Raw genomic sequence first — 21,910 nt, 5'->3', positions numbered from 1 at the left:
GAGGCAGGCAGCTCACTACCATTCCTTGTATGAGTGAGAGGAGCCTAACCCATGATTAAAACTGCCATTGTTAGCTCATTTTGGAAGTAGTGGATAAAAATAGTATTATTTTAGTGCATTAAATACTACAATGATTTTTATCCTCAGGATCTCCAGCTTAATGTTCTGTTCTTTGCCTTATTTTCTCCAGTTATGTCCCACCCCCTCACTTCTGCTGGATATGATTCTGTTTCCATGTCAGTGCCTACAGCAATCCCTAAAGCAGGGTTTTGGCAGTTCCACATTCTGCTAAAAGCCAGGCACAATGAAGTTTTCTAACTCCTCCTCCTTTTCCTTTTGCCTTCTCCCTCTGTGCATGCCCTTCTTGCTCCTTATGGATCTGTGGGTTGGAAATAGTGGTTTCCACATTTAAATGCAGCCCACCCAATGGCCTTCCTGTAGTGAGCCAGCTCTTCTACTTTGGCCTTCCTTTGGTGAACTGGGGGTGACCGCACTATTCTGGATAGACCTAGCTCATCAGAACAGTTTCTAGCAGACTTCTCAGGTATAAGTGAAGAGCAGAGGCTGCAGTCCATGTGCACCATTGGAAGGCCTTTGGGCTCTAGCTGGGTGGTCTCCCCCATCTCATAGTAGCTGCTTTGTGATAGAATGGATCATGAGACAGTTGGATGAATGTGTGTATCCTTGCATTAACAGTTATACTGTTACCATCTGATTGGCATGACATTTGTTTTTTTCATGTGACAGGCAAGACCCTTTACCTAATAGGGAAAAGCTATGATGGGCATCTCTGCCAATTAATTCATGAAGTGGTATTAATAAAAATGACATTATTTTGGTCTTTGTTCTTCACAGAGCCTCGACTAGGCTTGATCAGACAGAAAGGCAACACAGTAGTCCCAACCATTTTGCAAACAAGTGCATTTATCACAGAAATGTATGTATTTAGACATCAACTAAGAGAACTGCTGTGCTAGGCTGGAAGGCTGAGGATCAAAAGGAAACCTAAAAGGTGAAGAACCTTAAGGAAGAAAAGGGGTTGACTTGCTAGGGTCAGACCGAGCTGACTTCAGTGATTTGTGACCATCTGTGATACAGGATAATGCAGAGAGGAGCATGGTTTTCTGGAGTCCTATCATGGGAACAGTTAAATATAGTGAATTTAACATTTGTGGAGCCAGCTTTGCTCTGATATATTTGAGTTGCATGTAAAAGATAGTTCATATTTGGCTTTAGGGAAGCCGTCTTAACATGCTGATCATCATTGCTATTAATAGAAACAGTCACAAAATTGTTCCTATGGCAGTCCCACTTGCCTAAATTATAGCTGAGATTAAGGATCATAGCCCAAAATATGATCCAAGACTATGAACTGTATGAGTTCATACTCATTTCAATTAATGTTGGCATTAAACTCAAAAGTGTCAACTGTAGCTGAAAACTTGAAAATACTTGCTTCATGGGTTACCCCTGTGTGTTGCAATGGAAGTTACCTGATGCTCTGCAGTGTTGCCAAATCCTGTGATTTTATTGTGAGTCATACAGTAGCTGATATTTTTCTTGAAGATCAGGCTCCTGGAATGTACTGTTGTGGGTTTTTTTTAACTTTTGATTTTGTAAGTTAGTAAGTTTCCAACCCTTTGTGGCCAAGGTTTCCAAACAATTACTCAAATGCACTTTAAGAGTGCAGCAATGGTAAAGTAGAACCCAGGAGGTTTGGGTTTTTTTGCTTGTTTGTTTTTGGGTGTGTTTTTTTTCTTTGAAACTTATTTTATTTCTGCAATTTCTCTGGCTTGTCCTATGATTTTTTGTGACTCATGATTTTTGAATCTTTAAAATTGATTATGATAATCTCTTTTCCTCCTCATACTACTGCACTGAACATAACCAGTATAATTAAGAATAGTCATCCGGATGTTTCCAGGCATGAAAAACAAAGCTCAGATCACTCTTTTTCCTTGACGCCTTCTCCCTTGTACACTTGAATCATCAATACTTAAAAGGTTTTTTTGGAATACAAAGAATGGTTTTGCAACAGCACTTTGTTTTTTGTGGTTCTGGTGGTGGTCCCATTTGTTTTGAATGTCTGCTGAGGTTATAGGTTATGTACTGGAAGTGGTAGGCAAAACAGAAAAAAATGTTGTATGTAGTATTGTTCCTCGAAAAGCTTAGTCTCCATGTGTTGAATGAGAAGGTTAATACATTTTGGATTCTTTGGAACTACTCCTGTGCTATTCAGCTATTGAGACACAAGGCTATGGAGTTGATCTTTTTGGTGGAATAAGGACAGCTTGCTTCTGCTCTTTTTGATAAGGACGTCCTTCTCCATGCAGGTTTCCGCGATGTAGTGGAGTGAAATCTTAAATGAAACTTCAGCTACTAGCTGGAATTCCTTCATAGCAAATGAGTTCTCATCCCAAAAATCAGTAAAAATAAGAAGATTGTAAACTATTGACTGAGGTCTCAATGAAATTTACAGGTCTGTGAACAAGAGATGCAAAGCAAACAACTTGAAGATACTCAGTAGACTTTAGGTGAGGCGTACTGTTCATAAGAGCCAGAGAAGTCAAAAGAAAGAAGTGAACCATGAAGTAAAAGTATTGTCCCACAAGTCTGGCTCCAGTAGAAGTCACGGTGTTGATATTTTCTCTGTGGCCACTCTGGTGTCTCTTCTGTAATGTCCAGCCCAGGTTTAGCTTACATGTTCTGTGCGTTTTAACCATGATGACTGGTTTATAGTGATCAGCTGAAATCTTCATAGCCAAGAAACTGCTGCCTTTTTTGAGCTCTCTTTGTGGACAGAGAAGCAAGGAAAGCTAGAATTAGACTTCCTGCAGTAGTCAAAATAAGAAGTAAAAACAAGGAAACTAACATTAGAGAGTAGATGAAAAAAGCTCACATAAGAGGCATTTTAGAATGTTGTCCTTCAGACGTGCAAATCTGTGTTTTTTCTGTTGACTTTCCCATTATATCCACACATTTTTTGTTGTTCTTTTTTTTTGTTGGTTGTGGGTTTTTTTTTTTGCTGTTGTTGTTGTTGTAGTTTTTGTTTGTTTTTTTTTTTTTTACAAAAAAATGAAATACTGCTTCTGTCCACAGCGTTAATGCAATTTTACTTTTCTAAACAGGAGAAAGTTTTGAGGAGTTGGCTCCTGTCATATAAAGTGGGTGACTGGGTAGTCAAGCAGTTTCAGAGATTCAAGTTAACTACCAAATTAACTTTTGGTGAGCTACCAGAAGGGGAGTAATCTTGCTGGTCATGAGCTACTCATTGCTTGTAGGACCACTGGGGAATTATTGAGTAAATTTATCTATGGAAGAGCCAAAGCAACTTGCCATTCTCCAGGAAAGATGCATTGATTAGGGGAAGGTCTGGATTTGTGTGACTTAGAAGCAGACTAATATTATCTGATAGGGAACGGTCAAATGTGTCCTTAACCCAATTAGTTTGGGAGTGAATGGGTTGTCAGAGGGGGCAAGGCCAAGTTGTAGCAGTGTACAGTACGCCAGCACCTGCTACAGGAATGTGAAAAGAATTTGGGAAGTAAACTGCAGTCCCTCTTCAAATCATATCCTGAAGTGCATCTGATTTGTTTGTGTGAAAGCTTGTGTAGCTGAACAGTTTAACGAATCCCATGAACTGCCAGGGGAGTGAAAACAGAAGCGCTGTATGGTCAGACTCTATTACAATAATATTTGGGAAAAAATTCAAGTCCATTCAGTTATGAAAGTCCTACAACTCCATTGGCTTTTGCCATTAATGTAACCTGTTTAGAAAGAAACTGACTGACTACCCAATCTTCTGCTAGTTCAGTCTTCTGAATTAAAGCCTACACAGCTCTAACTTAGAAACTCAGTGTTTGTGTCTGCAGGGAATTGCTGCTCCCTATGTGGATGTTTATTTTATTTTTATTTTTTAAATCAAGCTGCCTGGTTTGGAGATCTCTCCTTGGGAAGAGGTCCGAGCATATTTCCAGCTGTTTGTTCCAGTGGGTGAGACTTGGCAGACCAGACATGGGTGGGAAAAGCACAGGAACGACCCTCTCTCTCAGTAAACGCAATATGCTTGAACTGGTTTAGGTGAGGACCTTCTGTCCATAGTCTTTGGCTCTAGCCTTGAGGAGGCTGAAGAGGAGTAGGTCATGTCTGTGTCAGAGATACTGTTGTAGTTCAGCTGTTCAGTGAAATATGGAGCCTTGCAAACTCCGAGCTGAAAGCTATGTCAGTGCAGCTGAAATCTGTAGTTCGAGCAGTGAATGTCTTTCCCCTGTGCTGTCACCTACCTTGCACCATGCCACAGGTTTCCTGTGTGAACTCAGCTAGGTTACTTTATCTCTGTGGCCCATTGGTAAAAACAGTATCTCCTTCATGTTTATCCATGTTACTTGTCCGAATCTTTAGGAATATAGATTGTCCCTCAGTGAGTGGAGGAACAGTACCTCATTGTCAGAGTGCTTCGATCATTACTGTAGCCTAAAAAAGTTAATACAGCTATTATTTTCTCTTCAGTGTTTGGTAAATAAGAGGTGCCATCCCAGAAAAAGGAGCAGTTTACCAAAAGGCTGTTAGTATATATTGTATAGAGCACTAGATACTAGACCTTTTAAGATCCTGCCCCACCAACTTTAATGAGGCTTTGTTATTTTGCCTGGCTTCTGGGAGTTGTTGCAACACAAGTGATCATGGAAAATAAATGTTTACCTCAGGCTTAAAATTCAGCCAGCTTGTAACATACTGCCAGCATTCTCCACCCTAATGAGTGCTCCCACTGAGCGCATCATAACCCTCACCTCTGTGTAGCAGCTTCTGATACCATGAGACACACTGGAGAGTTGGGCAGGCAGGAACCTGATGAGGTGTAACAAAAGCAAGTGTAGAGTAGTGCACGTGGGGAGGAATAACTGCATGCACCAGTACAAGTTAGAGGATGACCTCCTGGAAAGGAGCTCTGCAGAAAAGAACCTGGGTGTTCTGGTGGGCAACAGGTTGACTATGAGCCAGCAGTGTGCCCTTGTGGTGAAGAAGGCCAGTGGTACCCTGAGGTGCATTAAGAAGAGTGCAGACAGCAGGTTGAGGGAGGTGATCCTCCTTCCTCTACTCTGCCCTGATGAGGCCACATTTAGAATACTGTGTCCAGTTCTGGGCTCCCCAGAGTTCAAAAAAGACAGGAATCTCCTAAAAGGAGTCCAGTGGAGGACCATGAAGCTGATAAAGGGCCTGGAGCATCTCCCTTATGAGGAAAGGCTGAGTAACCTGGGTCTGTTCAGCCTGGGGGAAAAAGACTGAGGAAGGATCTGATTAATGTTTATGAATATCTAAAGGGAGGTGGGAAGTGAATGGATGAGGCCAGGCTCTTCTCTTCAATATCTTTATTGATGACCTCGATGAGGGCATCGAGTGCACCCTCAGTAAATTCGCAGATGACACCAAATTGGCTGGAAGTGTGGATCTGCCTGGGGGTAGCGAGGCCCTACAGAGGGATCTGGACAGGCTGGAGAGCTGGGCTGAAGCCAATAGGATGAGTTTCAACAAGGCCAAATGCCGGGTCCTGCACTTCGGCTACAACAACCCCAGGCGACGCTACAGGCTTGGGGCGGTGTGGCTGGAGGACTGTGTAGAGGAAACGGACCTGGGGGTATTGATTGATGCTCGGCTGAACATGAGCCGACAGTGTGCCCAGGTGGCCAAGAAGGCCAATGGCATCCTGGCTTGCATCAGAAACAGTGTTGCAAGCAGGAGCAGAGAGGTGATTGTTCCCCTGTATTCAGCACTAGTGAGGCCGCACCTCGAGTACTGTGTCCAGTTTTGGGCCCCTCACTGCAAGAAAGATATTGAGGCCCTGGAACATGTTCAAAGGAGGGCAACAAAGCTGGTGAGGGGTCTGGAGCACAGGCCATATGAGGAGAGGCTGAAGGAGCTGGGAATGTTCAGCCTGGAGAAGAGGAGGCTCAGGGGAGACCTCATTGCTCTCTATAACTTCCTGAAGGGAGGTTGTAGTGAGCTGGGGGTCGGCCTTTTCTCTTGTGTCATTAGTGATAGGACCAGGGGGAATGGTTTCAAGCTATGGCAGGGGAGATTCAGGCTGGACATGAGGAAGTATTACTTTTCAGAAAGGGTGGTCAGGCACTGGAATGGACTGCCAAGGGAGGTGGTGGAATCACCGACCCTGGGGGTGTTCAAGGAAAGGCCGGATGTTGTGTTGAGGGACATGGTTTAGTGGGAGCTATTGGGAATAGGTGAACGGTTGGACTGGATGATCTTTTAGGTCTTTTCCAACCTTGGTGATGCTATGATTCTGTGATTCTATGATTCTCAGTGGTGTGTTGTGATAGGACAAGGAGCAATGGCCTGAACCTTAAACATGAGAATTTCCATACAAACATGTGGAAGAGTTTTGTTACAGTAAGGGTGACCGAGCTCTGAAACAGGATGCTCAGTGATGTTGTGGGGTCTCCTATGGAATTATTCAAGATTTGTCTGAACACCTACCTGTTCAACCTACTGTAGGGAGCCTGCTTTAGCAGGGGAGTTGGACTCCATGATCTCTTGAGGTCCCTTCCAATCCATGCAATTCTGTGATTAAAATCACTGGGAATTTGTCTGTGCTTTCAGTGGCAAGTAAGATCTGAGTTCGAGGTCAGTATCAAAACATACTGGTGATGAGAAGAACTATTTGGGTGAGAACAAAAGACTTTTCTTCCAGTCCCTCACAATGGCTCAGAAATTAACTGAAATGCTATCAAGAAGCCTTCTTCAAGAAAAAAAAAAGTGTGTATTTAATTTCTGTAAGAAAGCATTCTAATGGTAGTGAAGAGTGAAGTTGTAGAAGGAAAAAATGATTTCTCTGCTAGTAGCGGAGAGAGGGATACATTACAAATCCCTGATTGCCTGTTGTTGGTTGACTAGCAACATTAGCCCATAGAGAGCAATATGAACACGATTGTAACACAGAGATGGCTTTAAGAAAAGAGCTGTGATACATGAAGCTTAGGATCGACATAGAGTGATTTAGCCTACTTGTCCAAATACATTGCAAAGTGAGTCAGAATGAAACTGTTGTAAATAGTGTACTCCACTTCAGATAAAGTTGCATATTCACGTTAAATTCAGAACACAGTTTGAGTTGGCATTTTCAGTTCCTTAGACTCATGCTAGCTTTTTAAAATATCTTTTGAACTAAAAATATGTTTCCTGAAATTCATGAAACTTGGATAAATAACAGCTCCTTTACTGCTTATACACTGAAGCAGATGGAGAGTGCTAAGACTTCTGCAACCAGTAAGCAAGTATCTCTTCAGTGCGTGAATGTAGAAAGAGCTGTTGGGTCATGTAGAATTCTACAGGAAAGCCTGTCACTGCATATTAGCTCCAGTTAAGACCCCTGGAGTCAGCCCAGGAACACACCCACAGCAGCTCACATGAGCTGCATGGATGCCCTGCTGCATTTCCAGCATGAGTTTCACCCTTAACATCTGACATACCATCTAACTTAGACTGACAGCAAGTTCCAGCTCTGTGTTTCTTCTTTGCGAACAGCAGTGAGATTAGGAATGACACTTGGGCTGTGCCTCAGGTTGGTGAAGTCAGTCTTGCAAAATCCATCATGATGCATGTCATAATGATGACACTCACCTGATGTGCATTCCCACTATGGTCTCCCCAGTTACTTTGGCAAACAGACAGTGATGCAGTATATTGCACATGAGGGGCCAATGCGCTGCTTGTGAATAATGCAAATGCATGACTGCCGAGTAGTTCTTTGGGTACAAAGTGGCCTTGGATTAAGCTTCATTCTGCAAATTGCAGAGAAGCCTTTGCATCCTCTGAAGTCTTAGACATTGACATGATATTTCCAATTCACTTTGATCTTCCCATTCTTGACAGTGTGGCACTTATCCTCTTAGAAAGAAAATTGGTAGTTGCACAGTATTAGAGGTTGTCTAATTTAAGGTGTGAGGGGGTTTTGCCTGCTGGTGAAAACGTAATCTTTATAATGAGCATTGACACAATCTGATAATGTACCATTACTGAGTTTCCCTCTCTTTTGTTTTTTTTCCCCTTTTCCTGGGAATATGTCACCTGTAGATAGAAGCAAGGAAAATGGACTGCAATTGCCCAGGCTATGCAAGTTCTGTGACATTAAAGCAACAACATGCTCAAACCAATATCAGTGCAAGAGCAACTGCAACATCACTTCTATCTGTGAGAAGAATAACGAAGTCTGTGCTGCTGTATGGTAAGTGATTTCATGGTACGGGTGGGGAAGGGCGCACAGACTCATTTGTCATTACTTAGCCCTTTTCTGAGTTGCTCAGATATTCTGAATTTCTATACTATTTCAATGGACTCATCTATACCACTTCTAGCTGTTATTTTCACTCAGCATATTGAGAGTTGCTTGAAGTTAAGAATTCTGATATAAAATGTTTTAGTGATTTTGTTCGTTTTGTTTATTTGAAGCAGTTCAGTTCCAGCTCCCTCCCATTTAACAGTAAACTAGATTATTTATAAAAATCATATCCACCTTTGTTTACCACGTGCAGGTGGAAATGCATTCACTTAATTGGAAAAAATGTTCCTATGTTTATACAGTGTCTGCTGTCTTTTGTTTTTTATATAGTATAGGTGACCAAAGAAAGACTGAACGTGTGAAAATGAAAATATTTGTTGTTGACTCTAAACTCACCCTCCATTCTAAAATCTGGGTTTTTATCCTTCCATTAATGGTAAGCCAAAGAGAACTAGCAACAGTCTTGATGTGTTCCTGCGTGGAAAAACGGAACAGAACTGAATATTTGCAACATCGCTGCTGGTATGGAAATAGGATTTGAACCAGTTAGGTGATTAAGAAACTTATTGAGAGAGCAGTTACATCCATTGACTTGAAGAGGTGTTGAACATAATTGGATGCAGATGCTTGAAATGCAGAATTAGTCTGGCATGCTTTTGCATTTGTTGGGGGCTCCTTGAGTACGTGTTTGTTGTCTGTGATTGCCTTCCAAAGTGACTGTAGTGCTGTAGAAGACACACTTGGCGTTTTCATGCCAGTTTAGCCAAAAGATACATGAGCTGAGAGCTGTGTTTGAAGCGCTCTTTCCCTCTAAGCCTTGTGTCAATGAAGTAAAACCTGTGGACCAAGACAAAACGCAGGGATCTGGGCCAGATTATCAGCTGTAAATATTTCCCTGACAGTGAGGTCACTCTGGTTTGCACCAGTTTTGTTTTGTTTTTCACAAACAACATTCTGCAAGTAAGTATCACAGAATCACAGAATTGTAGGGGTTGGAAGGGACCTCCAGAGATCATGGAGTCCAACCCCCCTGCCAAAGCAGGTTCCCTGCAGCAGGTCGCACAGGTAGGCATCCAGGCAGGTCTTGAACATCTCCAGAGAAGGAGACTCCACCACCTCCCTGGGCAGCCTGTTCCAGTGCTCCGTCACCCTCACCGTAAAGAAGTTCTTGCGCATGTTTGTGTGGAACTTCCTATGCTGCAGTTTCCAGCCGTTTCCCCTTGTCCTGTCTCCACTCACCACTGAAAACAGTCTGGCCTCGCCATTCTGCCCCCCACACCTTAGATATTTATAGACCTGAATCAGGTCCCCTCTCAGTCTTCTCTTCTCAAGGCTGAACAGACCCAGTTCACTCAGCCTTTCCTCATAGGAGAGATGCTCCAGGCCCATCACCATCTTCGTGGCCCTCCGCTGGACTCTTTCCAAGAGATCCTTGTCTTTTTTGTACTGGGGAGCCCAGAACTGGACGCAGTACTCCAGATGAGGCCTCACCAGGGCAGAGCAGAGGGGGAGGATCACCTCCCTCGACCTGCTGGACACGCTCTTTTTAATGCACCCCAGTAAGCCATTGGCCTTTTTGGCTACAAGGGCACACTGCTGGCTCATGGCCAACCTGTCATCCACCAGGACACCCAGGTCCCTAATTAAGTAAGTCCCTAAGTAAGTAACTCCTTCAGTGCCAAAGCTGTGTGGATTGCAGGCCTCAAAAACAAAACCAAAAATCCTGCCTCACTTGAAATTCCTTAGATTTTGAGGGCATCATTCAGCTTTTATCATAATTCCCCACAGATTTTTGCTGTCTGCGCAGTGACCACAAAAACCAAAAGTATGTTCTGAAGTTCACAGCAGGCAGGTCATTGAGCCTTAGCTTGTGTAATTTTGGGTGAGACGTTCAGAGGCTGTCCTTGGAGCTTAGTGGTGATGTGACCCAGGAGGATCAGTACCGTTGTACAAATGCCCCAGTGTGGAGCAGCCCAAGCACGACCAAAATTTCCCCGTTCAGGAGAGCAGGAGAAAAACTGACAATATTCTATGCAGATCCCCTCTGAGCTCTCAAACGAGGCAAATATTGGGCAGGGATGACCCAGTCTGCTTCCTTTCTTAGATATGCTTCTTTTGATTTCAGTTTTTCCTCTTCCCTCCTAGGAGACGGAACGATGAGAATGTGACATTAGAAACAATCTGCCACGATCCCCAGAAGAGACTGTATGGTCACATGTTGGATGACTCCAGCTCAGAGCAGTGTGTGATGAAGGAGAAGAAGGATGATGGGGGACTGATGTTCATGTGCTCCTGTACAGGTGAAGAGTGCAACGATGTTCTTATTTTTTCTGCAGGTGAGTTTAATAATTTGCTCTTCATTCTTGGGCTCTGCCTCGCACGTGATATGAAATGTGACGTTAAATCCAGTGATCTTTGGAATTGCCTTTTGTGGAGGAAACCTTCCAGGTGGCTGGAGACTTTCTGGCCTCTTGTGAGGCTGCAAAATCTCAGCCTTTCCTTTGTGCTTTCTGGACGTATTTCTTTTTGCCAGGTAATGTTCCTTTGGAAGCAGTTCAGATATTCATCTCAGCACATGGCACTAGAAAGTCACTTGAATGATAAGAACAAGGTGCTCAGAATTGTGTTGGTGACTCACCCAAATGTAACAAGTTATAGAACACAAACGAGACAAAACCAATATTTAGAGTCAATCCTGAGTAACTTAATAATATTTGTACTTAAAATAATCATTTTTGTTGTTGCTGCCTTTCTGCATTTTCTTGTTTCGAGATTCTTCTGTGAATTAAGAACAGAGTTACCTTCACTTGTGTGTATGCTATTTATGCTACTACAGCATAGTTATTACTTACTTCAGCTCACAGACATGTTTGTATGTTCAATTTAACCATTTAAAACCATGTATAATCAGTGATGCAGGTACATGAACTATTCCCACGCTGCTTAATGAATGTCTGCATTGAGAGCCACAAGTGTAGTAAAAGCTGAGGAGATGTATACAGTGCCAGCATTCCTCATGCTGCTCATCGATAATACGCATGTATGCATGCACACACTTGATTTTATTCTCCTTTTCCATCTGCATTCCACAATTGTAAGTTTCCTTAAGCAGAATCAGGTCTTGCGCAGGCTGGCTATGGACTCCTCAAATTTTTGCAAACATGCTTCTAAATGTGTATGGCCCTCTGCACACTCCTCATAAACTGCATGTTCCCCTGAAGAGGATGTAATATAATCCATACTATCTGAGATAAGAAAGGGTTGGGATGCTATTACCAAATCTAGGAAACATGGTGCATGGAAGTGCTAAGGCAAAGGTGTATAAATTTGCAAGACACTTGTGCATCTTATTTATCAGCCTTCCAAGAAGGCTAACAAGTTCAGGCAGCAAAACTGCAACAGGTGTGCCAGGAGCAATCTAGAAGGTCCTCGCTCTAGTTGGCCTGGGCTGTCCATGTTTGGTGCTACCTCTTCACCTCTACCTCATCTCTTCCCCTGGCTTAGTCAAAAGCCAGACAACCTGACTGCTAATCCCTATCAGTCTGGCCAACCCTTGCTTTGGTGGGATATGAAGAGATAGGGCAAATAGTAATATAGGTTTGGTCGTATCTGGTAGACAAGGAACTAACTGTAAGAGATTGCCTTGAGTGCAAAAAAAAAAAAAACATTTGTAGTGAGAAGACCTTACATTGCGTATATTGTCTGTAGAGAATTTGCACAAGTAACTCTTCAGTGCGTGAATGTAGAAAGAGCTGTTGGGTCATGTAGAATTCTACAGGAAAGCCTGTCACTGCATATTAGCTCCAGTTAAGACCCCTGGAGTCAGCCCAGGAACACACCCACAGCAGCTCACATGAGCTGCATGGATGCCCTGCTGCATTTCCAGCATGAGTTTCACCCTTAACATCTGACATACCATCTAACTTAGACTGACAGCAAGTTCCAGCTCTGTGTTTCTTCTTTGCGAACAGCAGTGAGATTAGGAATGACACTTGGGCTGTGCCTCAGGTTGGTGAAGTCAGTCTTGCAAAATCCATCATGATGCATGTCATAATGATGACACTCACCTGATGTGCATTCCCACTATGGTCTCCCCAGTTACTTTGGCAAACAGACAGTGATGCAGTATATTGCACATGAGGGGCCAATGCGCTGCTTGTGAATAATGCAAATGCATGACTGCCGAGTAGTTCTTTGGGTACAAAGTGGCCTTGGATTAAGCTTCATTCTGCAAATTGCAGAGAAGCCTTTGCATCCTCTGAAGTCTTAGACATTGACATGATATTTCCAATTCACTTTGATCTTCCCATTCTTGACAGTGTGGCACTTATCCTCTTAGAAAGAAAATTGGTAGTTGCACAGTATTAGAGGTTGTCTAATTTAAGGTGTGAGGGGGTTTTGCCTGCTGGTGAAAACGTAATCTTTATAATGAGCATTGACACAATCTGATAATGTACCATTACTAAATTTCCTTCTGTTTTTTTTTTCTTCCCCTTTTCCTGGGAATATGTCACCTATAGACAGATTTAGGGAAAATGGACTTCAGTTACCCAAACTATGCAAGTTCTGTGACATTAAAGCAACAACATGCTCAAACCAATATCAGTGCAAGAGCAACTGCAACATCACTTCTATCTGTGAGAAGAATAACGAAGTCTGTGCTGCTGTATGGTAAGTGATTTCATGGTACGGGTGGGGAAGGGAGCACAGACTCATTTGTCATTACTTAGCCCTTTTCTGAGTTGCTCAGATATTCTAAATCACTTTGCTGTTTCTTCAGACTCACATTTATCTCTTCCAACTTGTATCTTTATTCAGCATACTGAAAGTTGTTTGAAGTTAACAACAATTCTGTTATGAAATATTCTAGCAATTTTTAATTTTTTTTTGTTGTTCAAAGTAGTTGTATTCCAGTGTGTTCTCTTATTGCAGATGAGGCATATTATTGCTCAAAACATTTTGCTGCACCTATCCACATTACTTAGTGTGAGAAACAGGTCTGAAACTGAAAGAAAAATTTTTCAGCCAGCACCACTGCAGTTCTCCATCAAATTTCACAGTAAACTAGTTTTACTCTTATCATATCACCCCTGTTTGCCACATATGGTGGAAATGCAATCCCATAATTGGAAAGAAAAACTATGTGTATACAGTCTCTCTGCTGTCTTTTGCTTTTTGTACAGCATATATAAGTGACCAAAGAAAGACTGAACGTGTGAAAATGAAAATATTTGTTGTTGACTCTAAACTCACCCTCCATTCTAAAATCTGGGTTTTTATCCTTCCATTAATGGTAAGCCAAAGAGAACTAGCAACAGTCTTGATGTGTTCCTGTGTGGAAAAACGGAACAGAACTGAATATTTGCAACATCGCTGCTGGTATAGAAATAGGATTTGAACCAGTTAGGTGATTAAGAAACTTATTGAGAGAGCAGTTACATCCATTGACTTGAAGAGGTGTTGAACATAATTGGATGCAGATGCTTGAAATGCAGAATTAGTCTGGCATGCTTTTGCATTTGTTGGGGGCTCCTTGAGTACGTGTTTGTTGTCTGTGATTGCCTTCCAAAGTGACTGTAGTGCTGTAGAAGACACACTTGGCGTTTTCATGCCAGTTTAGCCAAAAGATACATGAGCTGAGAGCTGTGTTTGAAGCGCTCTTTCCCTCTAAGCCTTGTGTCAATGAAGTAAAACCTGTGGACCAAGACAAAACGCAGGGATCTGGGCCAGATTATCAGCTGTAAATATTTCCCTGACAGTGAGGTCACTCTGGTTTGCACCAGTTTTGTTTTGTTTTTCACAAACAACATTCTGCAAGTAAGTAACTCCTTCAGTGCCAAAGCTGTGTGGATTGCAGGCCTCAAAAACAAAACCAAAAATCCTGCCTCACTAGAAATTCCTCAGATTTTGAGGGCATCATTCAGCTTTTATCATAATTCCCCACAGATTTTTGCTGTCTGCGCAGTGACCACAAAAACCAAAAGTATGTTCTGAAGTTCACAGCAGGCAGGTCATTGAGCCTTAGCTTGTGTAATTTTGGGTGAGACGTTCAGAGGCTGTCCTTGGAGCTTAGTGGTGATGTGACCCAGGAGGATCAGTACCGTTGTACAAATGCCCCAGTGTGGAGCAGCCCAAGCACGACCAAAATTTCCCCGTTCAGGAGAGCAGGAGAAAAACTGACAATATTCTATGCAGATCCCCTCTGAGCTCTCAAACGAGGCAAATATTGGGCAGGGATGACCCAGTCTGCTTCCTTTCTTAGATATGCTTCTTTTGATTTCAGTTTTTCCTCTTCCCTCCTAGGAGACGGAACGATGAGAATGTGACATTAGAAACAATCTGCCACGATCCCCAGAAGAGACTGTATGGTCACATGTTGGATGACTCCAGCTCAGAGCAGTGTGTGATGAAGGAGAAGAAGGATGATGGGGGACTGATGTTCATGTGCTCCTGTACAGGTGAAGAGTGCAACGATGTTCTTATTTTTTCTGCAGGTGAGTTTAATAATTTGCTCTTCATTCTTGGGCTCTGCCTCGCACGTGATATGAAATGTGACGTTAAATCCAGTGATCTTTGGAATTGCCTTTTGTGGAGGAAACCTTCCAGGTGGCTGGAGACTTTCTGGCCTCTTGTGAGGCTGCAAAATCTCAGCCTTTCCTTTGTGCTTTCTGGACGTATTTCTTTTTGCCAGGTAATGTTCCTTTGGAAGCAGTTCAGATATTCATCTCAGCACATGGCACTAGAAAGTCACTTGAATGATAAGAACAAGGTGCTCAGAATTGTGTTGGTGACTCACCCAAATGTAACAAGTTATAAAAACACTTAATCTGTAGCCTCTTCTAGCACTTCTTTTCTCATGATGTGTCCTCCATCTAGGCAGGTACTGTTGAGTAATTTATAGGATGCAAATTTAAAGGCAGCTTTGGTGACTGCCTCTCCCCACTTCCTTGTTCTATGGTGAATTTCTGTGAATATGTGCAGTTTCCTTCACTGGTGGATATGCTACCTAATGCTTACTGCAGCACAAAGTAATGTATGCATGAGTGGCTTTTCCCCCTTCTTCCAAGAAGGCTGTACAGTTAATTTAGGTTAGATGTGCCTAGAGCTCACTGAAAGGTCTTTGTCTCTGTTGGCCTGGCCTGTCAATGTCTGGTACTACCTTCTCAACTCTACCTCATCTCTTGCCCGGGTTTAACCAAAATCCGGACAGCCTTACTGCTGTTTCCTGACCATCTGGCCATGTTTTGCTCAGGTGGACTTTGAAGGATTTGAGGCAAATATTGATATTGATTTGGTAGACCCAGGACCTAGTTGTAACAAATTGCCTTGATTGTATCAAAGAGAAAGTGTTCATACTGAAAGGACCTTACTTTGTGTAAACTGTCTAGAGTTTTTGTGCAAAGCTAGCCTCACCCTTGTGGATCTTGGCTAATTTGTTAAAAATTACTCATACTATAACTGTTTCTCCTGGAACCATATAAGCTTAATGTAATCACTCTGACAAATGCAAATCTTGTGTGTGTTTACAAGAACCATTCTGTAAATTCAGCACCAACTGCCTTCATTCCCCTCTACTCTGAAGCTGCCTTACACACTTCCAGATCAGACTAAAAGGCTCTGTAGTGTAAATGAAATCCTTACCTTTTTTATCCTGATTCCTTTCACTCTTTGTAGTGAAGATTTTCATTCTGTGTCATGTGTGGTGACTCATGAAAGCTGTGCCCTGCACTCACATTCACATTCATGTAGAAAGTGAATATAAAAATTAAAGTAGCACACAGCTTCAGTTTGTAACATTTCCAGTTCATTCGCAAACACATGCATTAGCTCCGTTTGGGAGTGGGGAGAATTGAGGCTTTGTCGTTCCTTTTTTTTTATTGTTGTAGATTAGTGTTTCTTTTAAATGAAAACAGCCCCTTTGGGTTGCTTGCCTGGTTAGCCATGGCAGGAAGACAAACGATTTTTACAGTATCAGACATGCGGTTTCCTGTCTGTGTTTAACTTTGAGCAGAACATCACAGCCAGCTGGTCCGTGGCTCCTCCAGACAACTAGATAATAGTCTGTAATAATTTTGCCTTTGGAATGACTGTCATCCAGATCTACCCTGTACATTGTTCTTGCATTCTTTTGTCTTGATATTTCTTGTACATCCGAGTAAGAATTTTTGTACTGTTTTTGTACATCTTGCAGCTTTAAAGAGTGGACAAAAGCTATTCTAGGAAAACCTTGAAATACTTGACCTAAGTAGTGACTACTCATTTCTTAGCAGAAAATGGAACAATAAAAAAGGATTGTACTCTTTCACCTGATAATCACAGTCTTTTCTTTCAAGCTATTCTTGTAAAAGATCAGTACTGTAGCTCTTCTTTCTCCTTAATATCCACTTAAGACAAGCCAGATTTATTTTGTTCCTGGTGTTTGTGAGGTAAGAAAGAAAATTGCTAGTAAGGCAACAGGTTCTAGTTTCCACCAGAGGTTAGTCACTACATTCTAGTGATTCACCACTGAACTGCTATTGCTTATAGAAGAGCTGATTTATGGCACTGTAGGCTTGTATCAGTCTTGATTGTGAAGGGTAAACCTTCTGACTGTTTTTAGACACAAACTTTTAAAGCTTTTGGGTAGTGGGAGGTATTCTGACTCATTGAAGTGTGGCTTTAGAAATGTTTCAAGTGGTTAGATCTGAATCAAATGCCCGTCTCTTGTATGGGCTCTTGTTTAAACTGCCAATCTGCAAAATAAACAAGGCACAGTCAGACATGTGCCTTAACATGCCTGTAGTTCTGCTATGTCAGAGGGCTTCTGGCCCTGATGCTGATCCATGGCATTTCAGGCCACAAGCAGTTGGTGGAAAATACTATGTGCAGAATAAATCCAAACAATATTCTGTGGTTCTGAGAGGTATAATGTTTGGGAGACAGGTAACCACTGCAAATCTGACTACCTGGTGTTTATTTTTTAATTCCTCTATTTTGCCAAACAAAATTGTGGCCTGGCAAACAACTTACACCTTTGTGGTGGAAAAAGCATTTCTCACAGCAAAATTCCACTCCAGTGGAAGTCAGTTTTAATTATTATTTATTCAGATGTCTAATGTCAGTGTTACCAGAAAGAAAAGCCAAGGAGCAAAAATGCTGGAAAAGATTAGACAAAGAGGGGGAAGTAAAGGCCATTGCTGGCTAGGGAGAAGTTGACTAGTTGGCTAGGTGAAGACAGGGACCTTGTCATGTTGTCTTGGAAAAGATGAGCACAGGACTGGACTACAAGGGATTTTTCCTCTCTGACTTCTGGTTGTGTATAGCAGATCTCCTGCACAAAAATTTTGTATTGGTTTCTTATGCTGGTGTGCCTCTAGCTGTTTGCACAGTTTCAGGCATCCCTTGGTGTTTGGTCAGCTTTGCTCCTCAGCATTCTCTTCACCATACCATCTTCCAGCCAGTGAGAGCATGACAAATCCTTTTAAGTTTTTCTTAATTAGCAGTCGCAAGCTATTTGTCTGAAGTCAAGGCTACTCAAAGGAATAGGACAGTTCTCCTTCCAACCTCATGACTGATGTGTTCTTCATGGGCAGAGGGCACCAGGCACTCTCAGGCCAAGGAGTTGAGATGCCTGCATGCTGTGTAGTGCGTGACCTACCTGTGTGCGTTGTGGCATCTTCCTATCATGTAGACTCATTCATCTGCATGTAAAAGGTGACCCCAGCGCTGGAGACTGCAGGCAGAAGAATGAATCCTTTAAATCACAGGGCTGTGTATACTGTTTCATTATGTATGCTGTTTTATCCCAGGCATCAGGCTCAAACCCAAGCAAAAATGCAGAGATTTAGAAAGGCATGTCAGATCTTTAGCCCATCTCTGTTTGGTTTAAAAATATTTCCTTCTGTTAATCTGCTCCCTTATCATTTTTCATCCTTGCCGTGCTTACAGATATCCTTGCATTTTGCAGCCAACATTCACGTAGATTCTGTTAGCTCTTTGGCACTGCCAAGTGAGGTCTTTACTTTGGGCATTCTCACTGCACTCTGCCAGAATATGGGGTAAACTTTTAGCAGCAGTGATGTATACAACTTTTGAAGATTATCTGAATTATCCAAATAGTTGCACTGAAACAGTAAAAACTTCAGTGATAGAGGTGGCTGATGAATCTACAAGAATTCATGACAATAGTGAAGCTTACTGGAGAGATGTGGCAGAAGACGGGAAGATGTGCTGATAACAATCTTCATATTAACCATAGTTTTCCTAAGTTGTTAATTGAAAATATAAGAGATATAAGTATTTGATTAATCAGCTGTGGCTGAGTCATTTGTCTGAACAAATTATGGCATTTAGATAAGCAGTCAAGTGTCGCAGTTGCTTGCTGTGTGTGGATGTGGGAGACCTGATGTTTCTGCTACCAGAATGATTGCAAGCGTGCCTTCATAGTGCTTGTCCAGCAGCTTGGTTGCAGGTGATATTGATGATGTTTCAGAATTTCCTTTACTTGATATCTCTTGCTTGTTTCTAACATGTTGCCCCTGTCTTTTCCTTTCTTTCTCTCCTTTTCCTCTCCCTACTAGACTCAGAGCTTTAGATTTTACTTGACCACATAGGAGGATATCAGACTTAAGAGCATACTTAAGACCTGTGCACAAACAGCCACCAGGCCATAAATGTGATGAATTGTCCAGTGCTCAAGGAACAACAGAAGGGACATTGTTACAACTGGACTGCTTGCAAGTGGATTTTAACAAAGGCTTTTATTAATCTGTTTTTCTGTTATCCAACTAACATGTTGAGAAGTAACTGTCTTCCAGCTGCCCCATAAAAGAGGTCAGTAGCATTACGTAATGTTGCACAGAGCCCCTCGCTGCTTGTATATTGGCATTGTTCTCAATGTTTCCTCTTAGGTATTCAGCCACAGGGTCCCACCCAAAGCTTGCAGCTGTATGCAACCAAAGGAGAGGCTGTCTAATAATTGAGGGTGTGATTCTCTTAGTGGAATAGAAAGGAAATACAACGGAAAGAGGCAAAAGAAGCCAAAATGTTGTTTTGCTCTGTTTTATTTATATTGTTTGCTTCCTAGAAAAATAAGCATGCAGAGCTCAGATACAGATTTGCATAACAACAAACTAGGCAGTGCTCTGCAAGCCTGGCTGGAATATTTGTTACAATTTGCATCACTTGGGAGCTTAATAAGTGTGGGAATGTGGCCAACCTTTTATCAGGTTGTCATGGAAGAGATTTTAATAATTACAGACAGAAACAAACTGTAACTAACACTGGCAACATAATATTTTGGGAAAGGTTGGAGGGGTGAAACTCAGGCAGAGAATAAAAATAGTGGTTAATGTGTGGCATCTGTTGGAACATATTGAAACTGGGGAGATTGATTTGTTCCAGAAAACCACCAGCAAACAGCGGCAGACACGACATTGTGTAACTGTGGCATGTATCTCAGAATCATGGTCACATTGTGTAAAGTTAGAACATGTCAGTTTTCATATTTCTAAGTAGGGAAGCTTAGCTACAGAAGTCAAACTGCATGACAGATGTCATGTACACACAGTCAAGTGACCTGTTAGAACAGGAGAGATAAGAGAATGCATCCAGAAGTGGGTGATGTGTCAGCAAACCAAGGAATTATACTTTTTTTTGGACAGCATTGAGGGAATTAAGCAGCAGCAAACTTTTTGTTCTGTGTTAGAACTTTAGAAGTTTCTCAAACTTTCCTGAGTGCTGAATAGTATACTTGGTAGTCAGTTGAAAAATTAAGTTCTCCTTACAATACCTAAAATATCCATTTCATCACCACTGCTCAGCCTTTGCACTCAATCTGGCCATCCAGACGTAACCTAAGTTGCCTGCCACCCAACCCCGTGACATAATTAAGAGGCAGCTGTTAGATGCATGTGCATGACTCTTCCAGCATGTGAGTAGGTCATCTAACTGGAAGTTCTCCTTGGCCGTAACAGAGGTCTGAGTCCTGATCATGGGTTGTCAGTGCTGAGGGCAAAGCTTCTGGTCCTCAGGGGAGAGTAGTACTGCCTGTCACACAGCTCTTCCAAACTGTTCATACCATTGCCATATTGACCTCTCAGAAGAAGATGTGGTGGCACTGGGTAATGGCCTCAAGCTGTGCTGGGGAGGTCCAGGTTGGATATTAAGAAAAACTTCTTTTCAGAAAGAGTGGTGAGGTATTTGGAAAAGGCTGCCAAGGGAGATAGTGCATTCACCATCCCCACCATCCCACCGTGGATGTGGCATTGAGGGACGTGTTTAGTGGGCATGCTGAGGATGAGTTGGTGGTTGGGCTACTATATGATCTTAGAGGTCTTTTCCAATTTTAATCATTCTGTGATTCTATAATGTGCTCTGAGAGCTGGGCCCAGTTCACCAGCCAAATGTTGACTGCTGCGTTGACATTCAGACTGGCAAGTAGCCGAAAGGTAAAGGGAATGAGTTCCCACACTTTGAGCAAACATCCTCAGCCCCCAGATTTTGAACTATGAGGATGCCAGCACTTTAGAAGCTCAGCTGTAGAAGCAGACTCTAGAGATGGCTGTGCGCTGTCGCTTCCACTCTTACTGAGCCTGTGCAGAAGGACAAATATGCCTGCCAACTACTTATACTTCTCCAGAAGGCTGCTTCAGCAGATCCTGACGCTGGGCTTACAGATGCCCTGACATCTTTAAATATCTTCTTTAGACTAAATATGAAAACAGACATCTCAAATGCGAACTACTGGCCTTTACAGTTTTGAATTATCTAGTACAAAAAAAAAAAAAAAAAAAGCAAAACAAACAAAAAAAACTTGTTAAATTCAGGAGCTGGCTTTAGGAATTTAACTTTCAGGAAAGTCTACAAGAAATGCCAAGGTCTATTTTACTCTGGATAGCAATATAGAATCTGCTTTGGTTTTAAAATCTAGTAATCTACATCTTCTGCCATCAGGTGGCTCAGCATAGAGAGGGAGGGGTGGGACTGATTTCCTGCCCCACAGATCTACGAAGTTTTAAAAACTTTCTTCATCTCCAGCAGGGATGGAAAATTAAAGTGTTTCCAGGAAACTGTCAAGATTGAAAAAAAAAAAAAAAGGCAGGTTATTTTGAAGTGCAGCATTTGATTTTGATTATTTCTGTATATTATGTGTTGGAATTAACCACTATCCACTGAGGAAAAAGCACTCCTTTCCCAATAAAAAAAAAAAAAGCAACACCCCATCTCCCCACTACACAAAGCTCAAAAACAGTGCTTGTAAAATTAGCAGAAGTTTCTAAATACAGAAGTTGGATCAACTTTCAGACCACTTTCATTCACAAGACATGAGTTTCAGAGAAAAGTACAGGAATGTCTTGTCTAATCAAGTTTCTGTTTTGATAACCAGCATTTCCCAACTTAAAATGCTTTGCTGAAGATTTCTGAGCCATTTTAATTCTAAAAAGACCTAAATCAGGAGGAAGCACGAGACAATAAACTACTGAATTTTGTTATAACTTGAGGATTCCTCTGTAAAATGTTACCACAAGCAGCTGCTCAGAGCCTGTGAAACTTCATTTCACTGAAAATAATATGTTTTATGGAATTAGTTTTTATCCAGGAAATGGCATTAAAGAGATGGGCAGACCTTTTTTTTTTTAT

General features: G+C 42.0%; 1 protein-coding gene across 1 annotated transcript in view; it reads left to right on the top strand.

Annotated features, from left to right (window-relative positions):
- The window catches only part of TGFBR2 (transforming growth factor beta receptor 2), a gene marked incomplete at both ends in the record, with an annotated part of 63,153 nt that overhangs the window by 19,358 nt on the left and 21,885 nt on the right, over positions 1-21,910 (top strand). Inside the window, 4 exons of the mRNA XM_079538203.1 lie at positions 8,086-8,236; positions 10,436-10,626; positions 12,811-12,961; positions 14,594-14,784. Coding sequence (XP_079394329.1) covers positions 8,086-8,236; positions 10,436-10,626; positions 12,811-12,961; positions 14,594-14,784 — 684 coding nt within the window. The remainder of the gene's footprint in view (positions 1-8,085; positions 8,237-10,435; positions 10,627-12,810; positions 12,962-14,593; positions 14,785-21,910) is intronic.

This window comes from Tetrao urogallus (assembly GCF_951394365.1).
Source record: "Tetrao urogallus genome assembly, chromosome: 7".
Classification (NCBI taxonomy): Eukaryota; Metazoa; Chordata; class Aves; order Galliformes; family Phasianidae; genus Tetrao; species Tetrao urogallus.
This window is presented reverse-complemented; position numbering and strand designations above follow the sequence as displayed.